Raw genomic sequence first — 20,435 nt, 5'->3', positions numbered from 1 at the left:
GATATCTCACTTCCTCTGGGATGCCTTCTATAAAATCCCTCCTACAACCGATATGACATGTGATATTACAATGTCTAGATCCACTATTGGATAAATGTCTCCATGACAGCACAGACTCTATCTACGGTGTCCACCATAATTAACACCACTCATGCGAACTGTGCCTGGAACACACGGGGCACTTAATAGGAGCAGATTTCCTATGTCTATCACTCATTCTGGGAGCTTTAGTAAATGTAACTTTGTGAAGGTGATTTTTTTAAAGGAGCTAAATTAATCTAAATGCATGGGCTCCTGATAGTATGACTTAATCCATGGAGTTCCCAGGGGAATGGTTGAGTAGCTTTTTTCCTAAAACCACTTCACTCAATCTGGCATGTCATAAGAACTGAACTGCACATATTTTGAGGTTCTCTTAGACCGAAAGTCCCAAGTATTAGTATTCTGCTCTGCTGGGGGACAATATCATATGCTTTGGAAAACATAGAGACGGGTTCTTGTTAAGAAAGGGGAAACACAGTGACGTCTAATGACATTCCCAAAATCTCAGGGTTGGTGAGTGACCAAACAAGAACTAGAAACTAGATACTCTAACTCCCTGTGATTGTTTCTCTCCACAGTTAAAATCAAGACAATAGCAGCCATTGTTATGAAAGGAAAAGCTAGGTAAGCTGTGTGTTAACCTCTTCGCTTCAATGCAGGCCAAGGCAGCGTGGAGTAGAGGAAGAACAGAATGGGGATTCTGGAGCCAAACGATCTGATGTTAGCCATTTACTGGCTGCGTAACCCTGAACAAGCTACTTAATTTTTGTGTCTGGGTTTTCTTATAATAAAATATGGATGATAATAGAATATGGAATACTACACTGTGATAAAACCTCATAGGGTTGTTAAATCCATGATAAGTGGATGCTTACAGTAGCATCCTTGTAGCAAATGATCAATAAGTATATTGTCTCCATTACAACCAGCTTATATGAAGTATTAGAAGTTTAAAAACGTCTAACCCATGTGAAGCACCCGTATGAGTCGGTTACTGTTCCAAGCACAGTGAACACCATTACTCAGTATTTCAAACCTCAAGATCTGTGTTCTTAACCATTGGGTTACATTTTCTTCTCAGGATGAAGAGAGAAAATGGAGAACAAGACAGTCTTCTTCGATTCTAAATCATTTTAAAGATGATCTTGAGTACATATATGAGAGTGATTACTCAGAGCTCCAAGAAGTAAACACTACCTCTGAGGGTGGTCCAAATAAATTAGCACCCACCAGCTGTAACTCACTGACACCACAGAGTAACACTTGCATTTATAGAGCGAAAACTGGACTTAAACTAGATAAATCTGATACATTTCACGATTTAATTGTTTCTAGGTTCTAATTATGTATACGTGTTATTGCTCCTTGGGTGGCTTTTGTTTCTTATTTTTATTGTTTTGTTTTGTTTAATGAATATGCATAATAAGGTGAAACAGTCCTCAAGAATCTTTAAGAAATATATCACTGGTAAGTGTTAAAGCAACTATTAAGCAAGCTCTAATCATAATCACAGGTAAGTAACCTTTATATACCTATTTATTTATAATATTTATTTGCACTCTGTGCTAAGAACTTTAAATATCATCTACTAAATTCTCAAGAAACCAATCAAGAAAAGACTATTGTTATCTTCCACTTTACAAGTGAGGAAACTGAGATTAATGAGATTAATTCACTTGACCAAGATTTGAGAATAAGTAAGTCATTGTCTGATGCCAGAATTGAAGCCCCATTCTGAGTTTTGACTCAGAAAATTTCCTATCTTAATACCTTGTGCAGATTGGGTGGACACCTAAGCTGGGGCTTTGCATGAGAAACCACTCGGGAAATGTTTATGGAATAAAACATTATTAACCATTTAATATGTGAGAAATTAAATCACACTTCTCTTCTCTTAGGCTGGAAGAGTTTCTCAAATTTAGGATGTGAGGATATGCTATATGAATGGATCCAGAGAGAAGTCAAGTTTGTGGACTCTTAGACACTATTTGGACACCAAAAATGAATTCTTAAGACAACTTTATCTCAAGTGTCTCAAGTTCAGTAAGTCTGCAGTGTTGGGGTATTCTGCTAAAAATAATCCAAAAACCTTCAGCTTGACATTAGTGCTTAGAAGAGAGGATTAATTTGCTCTAATAATTATGACTGCTTTTATTACTCTTAAGTCCTTAGTAAATCATTATAAAGTGTAATGTGGAACCATACAAGTAACCTGTGTATTGATCCATTAGTCGCTGATCATCACTCAGTGCCTGCTAGGTACCAGACACTACATACATTATTTCATTTATTACTTAGAATCAACTTGTTACTCCCTAATTTACTGAACAGGAAATTGAATAGTTGGATAATCTGCAAAAAGTTTAAACTCAGGTCTGGCAATGCCAAAGTCTGGCCTCTTTCTACCACAGCTAGACTAAAAAAGTCAGAAGATTTTGCTGCTCCAAATGGCTTAAAATCTAGGGCAATGAGAAAATCTTAATAATTGGAGGAAAAGAAAAGTGGGGAGGTCACAGACTCTTAGAGGATATGAGTTCTCTTTCAGAGAAAAATTAAAGTGCTTTTACACACACACACACACACACACACACACACACACACACACACACGAATACTTATATACAATGTTATGGATTACAGATCCCAGTTGGAAGATTTGTTTTATGGACAAGATAACAAATAGAGAGAAGGGGCAGGGAACAGATACACAAACTTTTTAAAAAGCCAAATCATAAACATGTTCACAAACAGTTTTAATGGTTTGGAGGGGAAAGAATTTATAAAATAAGTAGAGATAACTGGTGTATAGAGGAAAAGGTTACAAAGGACTGGTTTCAAGATATTATATCAAGTTTTTAAAGAAAAAAGAGACTTGGCTGTTCTCTCAATCCAAGCTACCACTACTAAGAGTTTCCCCATTCAATAACTTGGCTAGATTTTTACAACAAATTGTTTCATAACCACTAACCACCCTGGGCAGTGGGAACAGGATAGCTAGAGAAGACGATAAAAAGTGAGGTTTAATGGCATCTCCCAATAACCTATCTGGCTAAGGCCGAAATAAAAACTCCAGCCTCTGTGTGAAGGGCAACAAGCAGAGGCCAGGGTCGGCAGACATTTCACCTCCATGAATACACTGTGCTCTGAGCATCCTACCACTTGAAAATTCATCTTAATGTACATACAGTATGTACAGTATCACAATTTCTACTCAGTTTCTACAAAATCCAAAAAGATAGCCAGGGGTTTGGAGCAGATATACCTTTGCACATCTTGGAAACTACAGACTTAAAAGATTTAAAGCTTAATTTAAAGTCAAATACTCTCAGCTTTGCACAGTGGCAGTATCGTAGCCAATGCGGTTTATCCGAGGCACTATTATTATTAACTGAAATAATAATAATAAAATAATAATAATAATAATAATGTCAAATACTCTGGAACAATTTTAATTTGTGGTACTAAATTCAGGGTGTGGGAGTGGGGCTAAGAAATGCAGCATTAGCCCAGCCGGCATGGCTCATTGGTTGAGCATCGAACTATGAACTAGGAGGTGGCAGTTCAATTCCCGGTCAGGGCACATGCCCAGGTTGCTGGCTCCATCCCTAGTGGGGGCGTGCAGGAGGCAGCGATCAATGATTCTCTCTCATCATTGATGTTTCTACCTCTCTCTCCCTTTCCCTTCCTCTCTGACATGAATAAAAATATATTTTTTAAAAGAAAGAAAAAAAGAAATACAGTTGTTAGTGGGCTCAAGAGAAGACATGGCACCTTCCATGCCTTGGGAGAACAGTGGCCTGGGCAACCACTGGATGAACTGATATGCACAATCATACAAAGTAGGAACCAGCTTTTGGCATCAAATTTAAACATTCTTAATTTTCAAATGCAAGCATTATAATAAGCAAACATCACCACTGGAATGGAGCCATAAGAGAACAGCAGAGTCCAAGCTCAGCAAAGACAGCAAAGCTTGTTCTTGTCAATGAAAAGTATCATTTATTTATTTAGAAATAAAATCTTTATTATGGTAAGTCAGGTTTCCAAAAAAATCCATAACATAACCCCTTAAGTGAGTTTCTCAGCTCATAGTTTAAAGAAGTTGTATTGCCATGAATAGCTGAGAGTCCATTTGCTGTTTTGCCCAGCGCCTCTAAAACTCTGAATCCCCAGTGACTGAATTATATTTGAGTTCAGAAAGAACACTGTGTAGCCTTATGTTGTCCATGACATTCAGTTCATTTTAATTATATATTAAGTATACGTTAATTAAACAGTAAATTAAATACATATATTGACCTGCCTTTTAATGATGTTCAGTGATCTATGACAACAGATTATAGTCAATATTCATCTTTGTTTCCTAGATGTCTTTGTATAAACAAAGTTTCTATACCTGAAAAGCCCCAAATTCATTAAGGAAAGCATCGTCTAAAACTTACTGCTACAAGCTCATTTTCCAGACTGTTATTATACATAATAATAGACTTGATTTGACAGCTCCTATAATAACACATTACAGATTTTACATTGGATGTGTGTTTTTACCTTAAACTCTTGTGTTGGCAAGACCATTTTCCTCAAAGCTGATTGGTTGTACAGGTCTGCAGCAGTGCTTAAATGTGACCTTGCTATCCCAAGCTTTTCTGATGAGGAGGAGCCTTTTGGTACAGAACATGATATCTTCATGAAGAATTTGTTTTATTATTAAGAAATAAATGTGTCTTGCTTCTTGAAATATCTCTGGCTTCAGCAATTTGTAGTCATTTCCACTGCAGACCATTTTGAATATATTTTGAATATATTTCAAAAACAGACTAACAAAATTCAAGTACAAGTTATTTTTTAAATATTGGAGCTTCTAATTGGGTGAGTATGTATTAGAGATTATCAACACAAATAATATAGAGCCAAAGAAGGAACTTAGGTCAGAGATGTTGGTCGACTTCCTTATTGCATTCTTTGATATTAGTTGTATAACCATGTTTTCCAGACTGATCTTCTGATAAAACTTGAAACTCCTTGGTTTATTTGGTATATTCGTTTTTCTTATGTTTTCTTCCAACCTACTTAATCTCATTTAACACTGTGATTTTGTACATTTTCCAATAAAGCAGTAAAGTTTTGTCAACACTGCACTAGAAGTACCCCAAGTACAATGCCTGGGTCATTTTCTCTCTGATTTAGTTTTCACATTCCCTTAGAACAACAGACTAAGCTTGATTTTTGAAGACCCTAATGAGGACATGATTGGGCAAAATAATTAAAATTGCATCTGAGCCATAGAACTGAGGCTTTACTATTCATTTCATTTGCTTGTTTCATTTCTATATTGAGTTTTTTCTCATGCCAAATGTGTATTTTTCTTAAAGGCTTATGAAAATTTTGGTGAAAAAATGTTGCTGCTTCAGTGCAGACATGGAACCTCTTCCTAAGTTAGATAACTTGGTGAGTATTATTACTTATTTTTCCTTATACACACAGGTTTCATATCAAACTAAATCTCGTCAGAAATATACTTGAGGGGATAAAACATTTTACATATGTCAGAAGAAACAAAGGATTTTTGAGTTGACAGATGGGATGGAAGAAGTAAGAATTTATGCAGTCATTGTATTCCATAGCAATTATGGAATTATTTGAATAATTTGAATCATTATGAATATTATTTTCAGCTCAAAAAATAACTAATCATAGACTTTCACCTACTCATAAACTTTTTAGAGATGGAAGGAATCTGAAAAGTCATCCAACATAATATATTAATTTTACAAAAGAGAAAATGAGTGGCATTTTATATTTATAAAATATAAGACCACATCTTCCTACATGAGTGTATAACATCAAAAATCTAAGTGACAGCTACTATAGAGATTAAATGGATGACTAAGCAAGTGAGAAATTAAACATCAAAAAAGTTCCCCAAATCTTAGGCCATAATCTTAGAAAGTATATTTGGGGGTGGGGGGGAAGCATTCACCAATATTCTCTTTATTAGCTTCCTATACTAAACACACTAGCTTCAGTTGTAATTTTTAATTCTCCACAATGTTATGATTCTGAAAACCTTTAATTAGGAGAAAAGGTATTTACATATTACTGCTTCCTTTGTTTAATTACACTCTCCCAACTTCTCTGATATATAAAAGGTAATTGATTACACTTAAAATTTAGGAAAATGTTAAAGTGTCCTTTAATTATATTTCTGGGAAGCAAGCAGAAGGCTGAGTATTGGCTCAAATCACTACTAGAAGCATTTCATGCCTAGAAAGAAGCAGGAACAAGAGGAATAAAAATGGTGTCTCTATGCTGGTAACTATGCTAGGAATTGTGTTGTATCTGATATACCATGAAAATAAGTCATTCTGACTAAATCCTTTATTTTCCTCTATTGTATATGCAAATAGAACAGTTTTCTTAAGGAATTAGCTAAGGAAATGCTTCAGAATAAATCTTGTTCAAATATGTAAATACAAGTTCTAATTATACAAGGCTTTCATAATAAACTAAAGTAGGATAAATGAAAACAATCTCCAAGTTTCATATATGTCTTCAGTTTCAATATTTTCCTCCATATGTTTAATCAAAGTATCTAACAGAGATGAATTTATGGCTTTTGCCTATGTTTTTCTATTTCCCTGACCAGCCCTTGAGCAGAAATGATTTTTTAAAGATAAAATAATAATAATAATAATTAATAATAATAATAATGAAAAAATAATAGAAGAAAATGATAGGATTCTGGGATATTCCAGCTTCTTTAATTAGCCTCCATATAATGGAATGTTGTCTATAGCACCTTAGAAAGTAGTTTAAAGTACTGATTTTGGAATGTGCCCTCATTGAAACTGAGATATTCTGAACAATTAATATAGTCAGAAATTACTATGCCTTTCTAAACCAGCCTAGCAACTAGACGTTCAAAACCAGCAGTATTTATATTTTTTAGGAAAACTCCTAATTTATTATTTCCACATTCTAGTGCTATGAACCATCTTCTACCTTCTCAAGCATCAATTCTCTCTCTCTCTCTCTCTCTCTCTCTCTCTCTCTCTCTCTCTCTCTCGGTCTCTCTCTCTCTCTCTCTCTCTCTCTCTCTCTCTCTCTCTACCTCTCTCTCCCTCCTTCCCTCCCTCCCCTCCCACACTTCCTCCCTCTCATCTCTCCTTTATACTGTGACCCTTTGGGTAGCTTAGAAAACTACCAGGTAATAACTACCTAATAGTTTCTTAATGTAAAGTTAAAATGGCAGCAGAGGCCCCTCTCACTGTCTGCTTCTGCACTCTTCTTGACAGACAGGTGGGCTAGTGCCTAAATAAGTGTGGAGTACCCCAAGCATAATTATTTCATAGTCCAAAAATAAAATCCAGTTTTTTATTTTAGGTACCAAGTGGGAAAATGAGGATTCTCCTGGTCTTTCTAGGTCTGCTTGGTAATTCTATTGCTATGCCAGTGAGTATATTTTTAAAATTTAGGACTTTTTTTGTGTGCTCTTTGTTACATAGCTTGAAGAAAATTATTGGGCTTATTTCAACTGACATTCTGAATTTGTCATTGGTATCCTCTCACTTTCAGATGCACATGCCCCGGATGCCTGGATTTAGCAGTAAAAGTGAGGAGGTATGTATGTTCAGTGTCTGGGGAGTTTTCCAGAGCCCTGTCCTGAGAGTTCATTTAAAAAGGAAAATGTTGGAAAACTTTCTGGTATAAAATGTCTTAAGAAAGAGGTAGAGGGAGTGAGATTTGAAAGACTTAAACTCTCAAATTAAGGCAAAGTAGTAATCTCCTCAGCACCATCCTACCTATGTATTTCAATATTCCTTCTCAAATTAAATGTGAATTTGTATTACATTTGATAGCTTTTTTGCTAAGTTTTCAAGCCAGCAAAGGTAGCCATTTATACCAAGGGTTGTTAGACATTTAAGTATATAAATAACTTCCAGCCAAAACCGGTTTGGCTCAGTGGATAGAGCGTCGGCCTGCGGACTGAAAGGTCCCGGGTTCGATTCCGGTCAAGGGCATGTACTTTGGTTGTGGGCACATCCCCAGTAGGGGGTGTGCAGGAGGCAGCTGATCGATGTTTCTCTATCATCGATGTTTCTAACTGTCTATCCCTCTCTCTTCCTCTCTGTAAAAAGTCAATAAAATATATTTAAAAAAAAAATAATAATAATAATAATAATAAATAACTTCCACATGATGTATACCCAGGATCATTAGCCAAACTCATTACTCATCAGAAAGGAGAATCATCTTTTTATAGAATTATCACACTCTCAGATCCTGAATTCCAAAAAAGTAGAATTGAACATTTAATAGCTTCAAAGTAGACAAGATTTTTATTCTCTATTATTCTTCTCAAAATAAAATTCTGAGTAAAAAATTAAAATGCCATAGAAGTTTTTATTGCATTTAACTTTTTTAATAACCAGTAAAATATATTATGACTCTTGTACCTTAAAATAAGAAATTCAACTTATTTATTATGATTTGTGGATTGATTGAATGACAATGTTTCACTTGTGCCACATTAATGGATTCCTTTGATCACAGATGATGCGGTATGGTCAATTCAACTTCATGAACTCCCCACATGTAAGTTATTATGTCTAATGATCTATACTTTCTGGTGATTTCTTGTTTACATAAAGATAATTACATTGTAACTATACACAGATTTTAATTATAAGAGTTTCAAGGGGGTGGGGGAATAATTTCACCTGTCTTCTTACAACAAATTTTCTTCTTATTCATTATTATTGTTATTTCAAGTAAATAAAACTCATTTTTAATTACATGGGCTCTTTAAGTCCAAAAGAAATTTGTTCTGAGAAAAGATCACTCAAGATATATCCACAAATAATGAGAACAAAAAATAGCATAGTAAATATTCAAGGGAGGCAGTGTAAATTTTATTTGGATTATCTTGAAAGATAACACCAAAATTACGAAATAAATTATCATTTTATTTAAATAAATTTAATTGTACTTATCACTGTGTGTTAATTCTTAGAACTGACTAATAATAAATCAAGCATCTGTTGAATCTTTTGGCATAATTTTTCAGACAAAATTGTGTGTTAGTACAATAATGTCATTTGTCACTTTTGACTTGTGACATGATTATAAAAACCATTTTGGAGGAAAATCAAGAATTTCATCTGCTTTTCCTTAATCTTTTTAACCAAAGAAGTTATATGCACACTATAGGCCCGGTGCACGAAATTCATGCACTTGGTGGGGGGATCCCTCAGCCCAGATTGCAAGAGGGCGCAGGCCAGGCCAAGGGACCCCACTGGTGCACGATCAGGACCAGAGAGGGATGTGGGAAGTTGGCCAGGGCATGTCCGGCCAATCTCACTCAATCCAGATCAGCTGGACCCCAGCAGCAAGCTAACCTACCAGTCAGAGCATCTGCCCCCTGGTGGTCAGTGCATGTTATAGTGAGCAGTTGAGCGGCCTTAGCATATCATTAGCATATTACACTTTGATTGGTTGAATGGTCATCCAGACGACCAGACACTTAGCATAGTAGGCTTTTATTATATAGGATATGCATAACCCATGACACAGACAATAGTGTGAAGGTCTGGGGTGTGGGAGATGGGTTCAGGGTAGAGGGGGTCAGTGGGGAAAAAGGGGGGGATAGCTGTAATGCTTTCAGCAATAAAGATACCGGTACCTTTTTTTAAAAAACAAGTCATTCTCTTTCAAAACCCCTCATCAATTGTCAAATTATCATCATTGTCAATTTTCTCACTTTTGACTATCGATTGACCTAATTCTTTTAAACTCTCATTCTCGGTTTTAGTGACTTTGCCTATAATTTGATGTGTTCACCAACTTAATTGTCATAAAATACTACATCTTAATGCAAGAGTTGCAATTTTATCTTCCATCAGTTCACATGGCATTTGCACTATGTGTGTGTACATCATCCAATAGACAGCAAGAGACTACTTAATGAAGACTGGAGATAGAAACTGGTGTGAAAACAGAGAAGGAGCATTTGAATGGGAATTGATGTTGTAAGAGGTCAATTTCTAGATTAGCATTTTCAGATTATTGCTACTCTTGCTTCCCCGTCAACTTTGAAATTGTGGAGATTCTGATAATGAAAATGGAATTAATGAGGATTCACCTGCAATCAAGAAGCACAGGCACCATTAAGGGTGTTTACACAAACAGAATTTTCTCTCTCTCTCTCTCTCTCTCTCTCTCTCTCTCTCTCTCTCTCATCATTTGTTTTTTTAACACTCTCACTTTATTCCTTTTGCTTTTCCTCCTCCTCTTCCAGCCTCTAACAAGTCACAGGGGTTTTGAATTTGACATCAACTCCTCTATAACCTGACTTATACAGTTCTTAACTGTAAGAGCTTTATTCTTAAACTGAAATTTCTTACCCAATTTGTCCTTTGCTTTGTTTGGTTGGTTGGTTGGTTTTCTAGAAGACTGAATGAAATTCATTTCTGTGAGATAACATGTAAGGGAATGCTAGCTAAAGATCTTGGCGCTTCCATTGTTAAGTTCCATGGGATTTTTAAGATTCCTGGCTGAGTATAGAGACTGACACAAGAGGGTGGGGAGAGCCAGAATCTCAGCCCTTGTGTGACCTTCTGTTATTTGCTACCCTTTCAGATGACACAATTGGGTCCCTCATATGGGTATGGTATGCAACCCCCTCAGCTCTTCCCACAGTACCAGATGCCCATGTGGCCCCAGCCACCACCCTACACGGGGCGCCCAAAGAAACCCTCATCTCCTTCAGCATCCAAACGCCAGGGCAAGACGGATATAGCCCCAGAGACTCCGAAGCCCAACCCTCCTCAACCAAAAAAGTCACCACCAAAGCGACCTTTAAAGCAGCCAACGCCTGCCCCAACTCCACCCCAAGAGGAAGCCCAGCCACCTCAGGTGAGGCTTGCCCAGCAAAATGTCAAACCAAGTCATATGGCCTCAAAGTGATTTGGAGGGCCTTGCTGCCCACACATACACACTTCCTTCGGTGCTGCTGAGCACGGGGACTGCTATGAGCAAAACAGAATCTTTAGTTTTGACATTTTCTTCCACGGTGATGCTGTCACCTCCTATTCAAAACTGCCTGGTGAGTCCATTTCAGTTCTTGTTTGAGTTAAAATTACTCAAAAACTCTCACCTTAAAGAAGGCCCTTTAAAATACAGAGGTAGCATAGTATAGTAATCTGAGCACTAATGGAAGAGTCCTGACACAGAGATTCAAGTTCTACCTTCAGTAGTAGAACTGGAGGGTAGTAGTATGAGCTTGAGCAAGTCACTACACCTTTCTAGACTCCAGATTCCCCATAAATGAACAAAATGACCTCTATGCCCCTTGCAAGCTCTACATTTTGATTATTTAAAATGTTGCCCTGAAAGGCAGTACTGCTTCAGTACTTCAGGATGGTCCTGACTTAAAGCGTGAAAACTGATAAATGGTTTCTCAAGATCTCATCTCATGTGGAGCTTCTAAACGACTGTCTTTTAGAAGGTTAGCACTTATTATTAGACACTATTATAGATGAAAAGAAAACAAAATTAAATGAAAAGACTCTCCTGGTTTCAATCACTTACCAGCTATGAGATTTGGGACAAGTGCCTAACTTCTCTGAACCTCAGAATCTTAAGTGAAATGGGAATAATAATAGCACATATTGTCTTTGGTTATGTGAGGATTAAGTAAACTTACCAATATAAAATACTAGGACATGTGTTCAATAATACTAATACTAATTGTTGTTGTTATTATCATCTCTGCCCTACAATTAAAAAGCACAGTTTAGTGCAAAGGGAGATGTAGACTCCCAAGTTTCAAATAATTGTATTTACCAGTTTTGTTTCATTTTTCATATATTCTCACTTCCACATCATGACAATTCTTTCTTTCTTTCAAGGCATTCCCACCATTCGGCAATGGGATCTTTCCCTATCAACAGCCACCATGGCATGTGAGTTTTTCTTCTTAGTATTAGAAGTGAAAAATAATATTAGCATGTTATATTTCAAACTAATATAAGTTTGTACACTCTAAAAGGAATGCTATGTGCCAATCCTAGAGAGCATGGAACAAAATCATTACATCAGTGATCATGTAGGAAAAAAGAATTTTTAAGTGAACTTTTTACTCAAATTGGTGGCATGAACACAGCCTAAATCATCAAACAACTGCTAATAACTTAGTTAATGAGTTAATTTTTAAAAGTTGTGCTACTTCATTACCATTTTCTGCTTCCTCAAAAGATTTGACAACACAAAGATTATCCTCATTTAATGTAATGGGGAAATTTGAACAAAATGGAATTTGAAAATCACAAGATAAGCTATGATTAGACAAAGACTTTTCCATCATATCTTATTTCTAGCCACAGCTATTTTATTATTAAAAAAACATACAAAATAATATTTACAAGAATCCTTTAAAGTTTAAAGTCATTAAAATAAAATATAATATTGAAATTGCATCACATGCATTAAAAATATGAATTGCAAAATAAACTATTTAAACTAAAGAAATAGTAAAGACCAGTTGCTGTTAAAGTAACATAAATAAATAAATATTTGGTGACTTCATTGGTTTTTCTTATTTATCACCCTTATAACCAAGAAGGTTTCTTGTTAACAAGGAACAATTCATTTTAATAAGAGTTCCTTACTTTTTTCCCTTAAAAAATTTACTTCCTTTTACTGGGCATACTGAAGTAAGGAAACTAAGGCAGTACCGGGTGAATAGTTAAAAAGCAGATGAGCATGAGTCTCATGCTGAAGTAGCTATTAACCGCATGTACATAAAATTCTGGAAGATCTGTGGAAGGTGAACTGCTTTTCTAACCCTCCTCTGAGTAGAAACCCAGCCCTCAAATTTGAGTAGAAAAATAAACCTTGGTCAAATAAAAACATTATAGTAATAATGCAGGAAGGATTGTCAATTTGTCACCCTAAATGTGAAGTAGATGATCTAAAAATAGCATCATTATTTAATCTTCATTATTACATGTTCTAATATGGATGTTTGGACCCTAATGGCACTCAACCCACTTTCCCCCTCTCCTTCACTCCTCCCATCTGTGTGTGTGAGTGTGTGTGTGTGTGTGTGTGTGTGTGAGTGTGTGTGTGTGTGTGTGTGTGTGTGTGTGTTGAGGTGATGGGGCCAGGTGAATGCTAGGAGATGATATTTTCAGTAGGATGAACTAGGATCCTTCTGAAGCAATTGTATTTACCAGTATTCACTGTCAGATTATAATTATAGTTGTAAGTATTAATAGCTGGATTGTGAGAACTAATGACTCAGATGCTAAAAGCTAACAGTGCTGACACCCAATCACTGATACAAACTATTTTAAGACACCTCAAGTCTAACAAACAAATAGCAGCATAGGAAGTGGTTTCCTCTTGTGTTCACTGTGTTTTTCACCTTTCAGAGGGTACCACCAGGTTATGGACGTCCACCAGTCAGCAATGAAGAGGGGGGGGTAAGTACAAGTAAAGCTACATTCCCCATTAGCAATTACAACCTTTCAGTCTCTCCTTTTTTTATCCCTACCTAATAAGAAAACTAAAATCCAACCCATGAACCTATAGCTCTAGAGCCCATGATGCAAGGGAGAAAAAGTGAAATAAATCAAGCCAGTAAAAATACAATAAATGTGATACATCATTTCTCTTCTACATGTATTGGAGTCTTCCTCCTTCCCTCCCTCCTTCTCTCTTACTCTCCCTCTCTGTCAAAGAAGGCTAACCTAATAACCTACGCTCCAGTGATGGAGCAACTAGTGAACAGGGAAGGAATTAAAAGCATCTTAGAATGTTATCCCCACAAGAGAAGTAATCATCTAACTCCCTCATTGTACAAATATATCAAAGCCCAGAGAAGATAAATCACTAATTAATTTCACCTACTGAGTTAGTGGATAAACTGGACCCAGAACCCAAGTCTTCTGACACAAATTCAACGACTTTTTTATGACACCACACTAGGAGAAGAGCCAAGCACATGTCATAGAGGGATAGGCTGTTAATATATTCCAGCACTGTGTCATCAAAAAGTCCTTGCAGTGATGGTGGCACAGCATGCCACCTCTTTTTTCCTAGATATGTGCTATGTCCTCAGTCAAATGCAAAAACCCGATAGATCTGGGAAGTGGGGAGTTAAAACAGTGACATTAAAAATTCTATGTTAGCCCTGGTCGATGTGGCTCGGTTGACTGAGTGTCATCCTATGCACCGAAAGGTTGATGGTTCAATTCCTGGTCAGGATACATATTCAGGTTTTGGTCTCCATCCTCAGTAGGGGGTGCACAGGAGATGTCTCTCTCTCTCTCTCTCTCTCTCTCTCTCTCTCTCTCTCTCTCTCTCTCTCTCTCCCCCGTTCCTTTCTCTCTAAAATCAATAAAAATACTTTAATTACTATTAGTAATGGCATAAGGTGCTTTTAAAAATATCATTGTGAAATAATCCCAAATAAAAATGAGTCAGATAATTGTATGCAGCCTAAACACTGACACTTCAAATTTTCACAACTATAACATGAGAAAGTGAGGCTGAATGACCCAGGCAGTTGGCGTAGGCATTAAGAAATCTGTATTCCAACTCCGAGGACCTTGTCTGATTTCCTACATGTTAGAGACATCACCACCGCCACCTGTCTCATCATCTCCATCCACAAATAGAGATTAAAAATACTTTTTCCCTACAGTGTGTTTGTTTTAAAAGAAAACTAAATGACCTAAATGCCACACAGATGTCTAACAAACACTGACAGAACTCATGATGATTGCATCACTCATGAAACATTTATTAAGCACTTCCCCTGTACTAGGTACCTGGAAAACAAAGATGAAAAGAATTTTTTCACTCAAAACCTTCATATGGGAGAATCAAGTGGGAGAATCCCAGGAAAATGAGCAATTGCAGTGCAGTGGGTAATTGTTATAGCATAAGTCTATGCTGCTGTGGACAACCCGAATAGAGCCTAATTCTGTCCCTGGAAGTCAGGACAGAGAAGGGAGCATTCAGACTGAATCCTGAGAATGAGTCAAGTTTGCCAGGAGGTATAGATGTGTCAGTGAAAAGGTTTTCTATGAAGAAGCTACGTGCAAAGGCACTGAAAGACAGAGAGAATAGAGTATTCAAATAACTAGTTGTAATTTTCTTTTTATTTTATGTATTGTGATAAAATCACTTCACATGTGTTGCCCTCTTAACAAATTCTGAAGTATACAGTACGGTATTGTTGACTATAGGTACAATGTTCACAGATTTCTAGAGCTTATTCATCTTGCTTAATTGAAACTTTATGCCTATTAATTAGTAACTCCTCATTTCCCCCTCCCCCAGCTCTGAGCAATCACCATTCCACTCTTTGATTCTATGTATTTATTTCAGTTACCTTATACAAATGGAATCATGCTGTATTTATCTTTCTGTGACTGGCTTATTTCACTTAGTACATAATGTCCTCAAAGTTAATTCATGTTGGCATATATTGCAGTTTTCTTTTTTTAAAGGGCTGAATAATATTCATATATATTATATATTATACATTATATATTATATATTATATATTATATATTATATATTATTATATATATATATATCACATTTTCCTCATCCATTCATCTGTTAATGGACATTTAGGTTGTTTCCATGTCTTGGCTATTGTGAATAATGCTGCAAGTAGCAGCTGTGATTTACAACCACATAAAATACAAGGAGGAGGAAATGAGGCTGGATGATTATGGGCTAGCTGATTATTGAAAATTATTATTCATTATTATTCAATTATAACCCTTGTTAGGCCCTCACCAAGTATCAGGCACTGAGCTTTACATATATTATTTCATTTGACTCTCATGAAAACCTATGAGGTAGATTGTTTTTATTATCTCCATTTTTCAAATAAGTAAATTGAGAGCCATACTACTAATTCTGGTGAACTGGGATTTTAATCCATATCTGTCTAGAGACCCACTCTTTAGCATGACACTGTACTGCTTTGCATGTTAGCCAAATGTTTAGAATTTATCCTGTAAGGCAAGGGCAACCTTAAGTTATATTTAGCCCAGCCAGTATGCCTCCATGGTTACACGTGGGCCCATGAACCAGGAGTCAAGGTTCTATTTCCAGTCATTGCACATGCCTGGGTTGTAGGCTTGATCCCCAGTAGGGGGTGTGAAGGAAGCAGCCAATCAATGATTCTCTCATCATTGATGTTCTTTCTCCCTCTCCCTTCCTCTATCAGAAATCAATAAAAAGATTTTTTAAATTAAAAAATAAAGAGGAAAGTGACAGAACTTTCCCACACATCCAACCCCCAAACTCCACTACTCTGGTGGCAATGGAAAAGCAAGGAGGGAGGTAATATTACATCCAGAGTAACCTGTAAGAAAACTATTTCAATAGTTCAGGGGTTTGGGGGATAAAAGGAGGAGAATAAAAATTTAGAGTTAATAGGATGTGGTCATTAATCACTACAGGACATAAAGGAGACAAACAGAAACAACTTGGGAAACTGAGTAAATCATGGTGAATACTACTTAGATATAGAATATTAGAGAAGGAGGTTTAGGGAAAGATGAGTCTAGTCTGGGTACATTCTGTTGGAGGGACTCATGAGATCTTCAGTGAAGCTGTCCTGCTATCTCAACCTCAGGAGAGAATGGAGTGGACCAGAGTTGTGGCTTTGGGAGTCATTGGCATATATTTGTAGTAAAAGAATTTGGCTGCAATAGCTTGCTCAAGGCAAATGTGTAAAATGAGAACAGGAGAATAAGGATAGAGGATGGAAACCTTTAAAAAAAAAAAAGTAGTTTTAGAGTACAGGCCAAGAAAAAGAAAGCTGAAAGGTAATGGTCAGAAAGTACGAGAACCAGAAGGGAAAAGGGTCATAGAACCCAAGGAGGAATCAAATGTCAAGAAAGAAAGCTTAAGTCATTAGTGTTAAAAGAAGCATGTGGCTAATAAAATTTCCCTATCACATTAAAAAATTCTGAGCACCACCATGGTGGGAAGCAGAGAGTAATTGTCAATGTCTATCTTCTTCCCTACAGAATCCTTACTTTGGATATTTTGGATATCAGGGATTTGGAGGTCGTCCTCCCTATTATTCAGAGGAAATGTTTGAACAAGATTTTGAAAAACCCAAAGAAAAAGACCCTCCTAAAACGGAAAGTCCAGCCACTGAGCCCTCATCTAATTCAACAGTTCCTGAAACTAATTCTACCCAACCAAATGCACCCAATCCCGGAGGGCATCCAGGTGGAAATGACACCAGCCCAACAGGAAACAGTGGCCATGGGCCCAACACTGGGAGCAACCCTACAGCTCAAAATGGGGTCAACCCACACCCTGCAGTTAACGTTTCAGGCCAGGGGGCAACAAGAAGTCAAATCCCATGGGGCTCAGGTCAGCCAAATATTCGTGGAAATTACCCAAATCCTAACTTTCCAAGTTTTCCTGTGGGAAGACAATGGCGTCCCACTGGTACTGTCGTGGGACACAGACAGAATGGGCCTTTTTACCGAAATCCAGTCCAAAGGGGTCCTCGGTGGAACTCCTATGCTTTGGAAGGCAAGCAAGCTGTTCGTCCAGGAAATCCAATTTATCGCAGACCTTATGCTTCCACTGCAAGAGGCAATACTCCCAATCTTGCAGGAAATCCAGCAAATTTCAGAAGAAAACCTCAGGGGCCAAATAAACACCCTATGGGAACCAATGTTGCCCCTTTGGGTCCCAAACATGGTACTGTTGGTCGCAATGAAAAAATTCAAAATCCAAGAGAAAAGCCATTAGGTCAAAAAGAAAGAGTAGTCATTCCTACAAGAGATCCAACTGGCCCCTGGAGAAACTCTCAAGATAATGGAGCTAATAAATCAAACTATAAACTGCCTCCTCCAGAGGGTAACGTGCTACTCCCAAATTTAAATTCTATTGATCAACGTGAAAACTCTTATTACCCAAGAGGAGATTCCAGAAGAGCCCCAAATTCTGATGGACAAACCCAAAGCCAGAATTTGCCCAAAGGGATTATTTTAGAGCCAAGAAGGATCCCATATGAATCAGAAACTAATCAGCCAGAATTAAAGCACAATACCTATCAGCCTGCATACCCTGAGGACATCCCTTCCCCTGCAGGAGAACGTTTTCCTGCTGGAAGAAATACTTGGAACCACCAAGACATCTCTCCACCTTTTAAGGAAGATCCCAGCAGGCAGGAAGAACACTTACCTCATCCTTCCCATGGCTCTAGGGCAGATGTGTACTACCCTGACTATAACCCCTATGACCCCAGGGAAAACTCACCATACATTAGAAGCAATACATGGGATGAGAGAGATGATTCTCCCAATAATATGGGGCAACCGGAAGATCCACTGTACCCCATGAATACTCCAGACCCGAAAGAGACAGTACCTTATAATGAAGAGGACCCAATTGATCCAACTGGAGATGAACCTTTTCCAGGACAAAGTAGATGGGGTGTGGAGGAGTCGCGCTTTAAAGAAGGCGCCACAGTTAGGCACTACAAAGATGAACAGTATACCTCAAACCGACCAAAGGAGTACCTTCCCTATTCCTTAGATAATCCGTCGAAACCTAGGGAGGATTTTCCTTATGGCGAATTTTACCCCTGGAACGCAGATGAGAATTTCCCATCATATAATACAATTCCCACTGTGCCACCACCTGTGGAGAACAGGGGCTATTATGCCAACAGGCCTGTTGAACAAGAAGAAAGCTCTCTGTTTCCTTCTTGGAACTCCTGGGACCATAGGATAGAAACCCAAGGGCAGAAAGAAAGAAGACCATACTTTAACAGAAATTTCTGGGATCGGCCAACCAATTTACATAAAGCCCCTGCTAGTCTACCACACCAGAAAGAGAACCCGCACTATTCCAGTAACTCCCCAGCTGGGCTTCAGAAAAACCCAATATGGCGTGATGGTGAGAATTTGAATTATGGAATGCAGAATACTAGGTTAAATTCACCAGACAACGAACACTTGGCTTTCCACGACTCAATTCCTCCAAGTTATTCAGCACGTCAAAAAGAAGCACATTTGTTTCACCAAAGCCAAAGAAGCCCTTGCTGTGCTCGTGGCTCTGTTGGACACAAGGACAATCCACTTGCTCTACAAGACTACACTCCATCCTTTGGTCTTGCACCAGGGGAGAACCAAGACACCAGTCCCCTGTATACAAAAGATAGCCATACTAAGCAAGCAAGACACACCATCTCCCCGACAAGCAGCCTACCTGGCCAAAGAAACAGCTCAGAGCAAAGACAGCCTGGAGAAAGTCAAAACCCAAGTCCTTTTAGAGATGATGTGTCCACTTTGAGGAGGAACACACCGTGTTCTATAAAGAATCAACTGGGCCAAAAAGGAATTATGCCCTTTTCTGAAGCCAGTTCCCTTCAATCAAAGAATACACCTTGTCTCAAAAATGACTTTGGAGGAGATGGAAACAATGCTTTGGAACCAATAATTGAAGGCAACCAGCTTAATGAAAGGACTGTTGACCTTACTCCCGAGCAGCTTGTTATCAGCACACCTGATGAAGGCCCCAAGCCAGAAGAAATCCAAAGTGAAGTGCAAGGAAATGAGGGCGAAAGGCAGCAACAAAGACCATCTAGCATTCTACAGTTACCATGCTTTGGCTCCAAATTAGCAAAGTATCACTCCTCCAGCCCTGGAACTCCATCCAGCATTGGAAGGCAAAGCCCGTTCAATGGGGATTCAATAACGCCTACTGAAATTCCTGACTCATTGGCTGGGTTAGCTACTGGGACCCAGTTTCAGAGTATAATTGTAGACCCATATAATGTAGATGAACACATTCCATTTGATTCCCAAATAGGGACCAATCCACAAGACTGCTTACTACTTCAGGCCTAGGAATTATATCAACTGAGCATTCTTTGGAGAAGAAAAATACCTGATATTTTACAGTGGTTCTCAAAGGTTTCCCCTGAAGACTTGATTAAATATCTGATCTGCTTGGTGATCCTTATGTTTTCCCCCATTCCAACAATAGGAGTAGTGACCCAAGTGGTGCTAATAAGGTTGGGTCTCTTGAAGTCACTACATCCAGTGCTACCATTATTAGTGCAGACCTTAAAAAACAAGCAAACAAAAAGGCAGGAGGACTATGATCACCACCACCTTGAAACTTGGAAGCCACTTGTCTGGGTTAGTTTCCCTTTGCTTGCTGATTCTTCTTTTTTCTCTCAAAGTCCTATACTTGCAAAATGCTCTGGTTTTGCAAAACAGAAAAGCAGATGAACTTTCCATTTTGTGTATGGATATCTGTGTCAGTATAATCCTGATGATTGTACATTTTTTTTTTGTGTTGGTCTTTGTCTGTTTTTGTGTTGTTGTTTT

General features: G+C 37.8%; 1 protein-coding gene across 1 annotated transcript; it reads left to right on the top strand.

The window, feature by feature from the left end:
• Positions 1-5,438: 5,438 nt before the first annotated feature.
• ENAM (enamelin) lies at positions 5,439-19,949 on the top strand. Its single transcript, XM_054723520.1, is given in 9 exon segments — positions 5,439-5,470; positions 5,472-5,490; positions 7,426-7,494; positions 7,618-7,662; positions 8,596-8,637; positions 10,681-10,956; positions 11,952-12,005; positions 13,476-13,526; positions 17,103-19,949. Coding segments are annotated over 9 exon segments (3,435 nt in total).
• The last annotated feature ends 486 nt before the right edge of the window (positions 19,950-20,435 follow it).

The sequence above is a fragment of the Eptesicus fuscus genome, chromosome 2, assembly GCF_027574615.1.
Source record: "Eptesicus fuscus isolate TK198812 chromosome 2, DD_ASM_mEF_20220401, whole genome shotgun sequence".
Taxonomy (NCBI): domain Eukaryota; kingdom Metazoa; phylum Chordata; class Mammalia; order Chiroptera; family Vespertilionidae; genus Eptesicus; species Eptesicus fuscus.
Note: the sequence above shows the minus strand (reverse complement) of the source record. Positions and strands in the feature narration are given on the sequence as shown.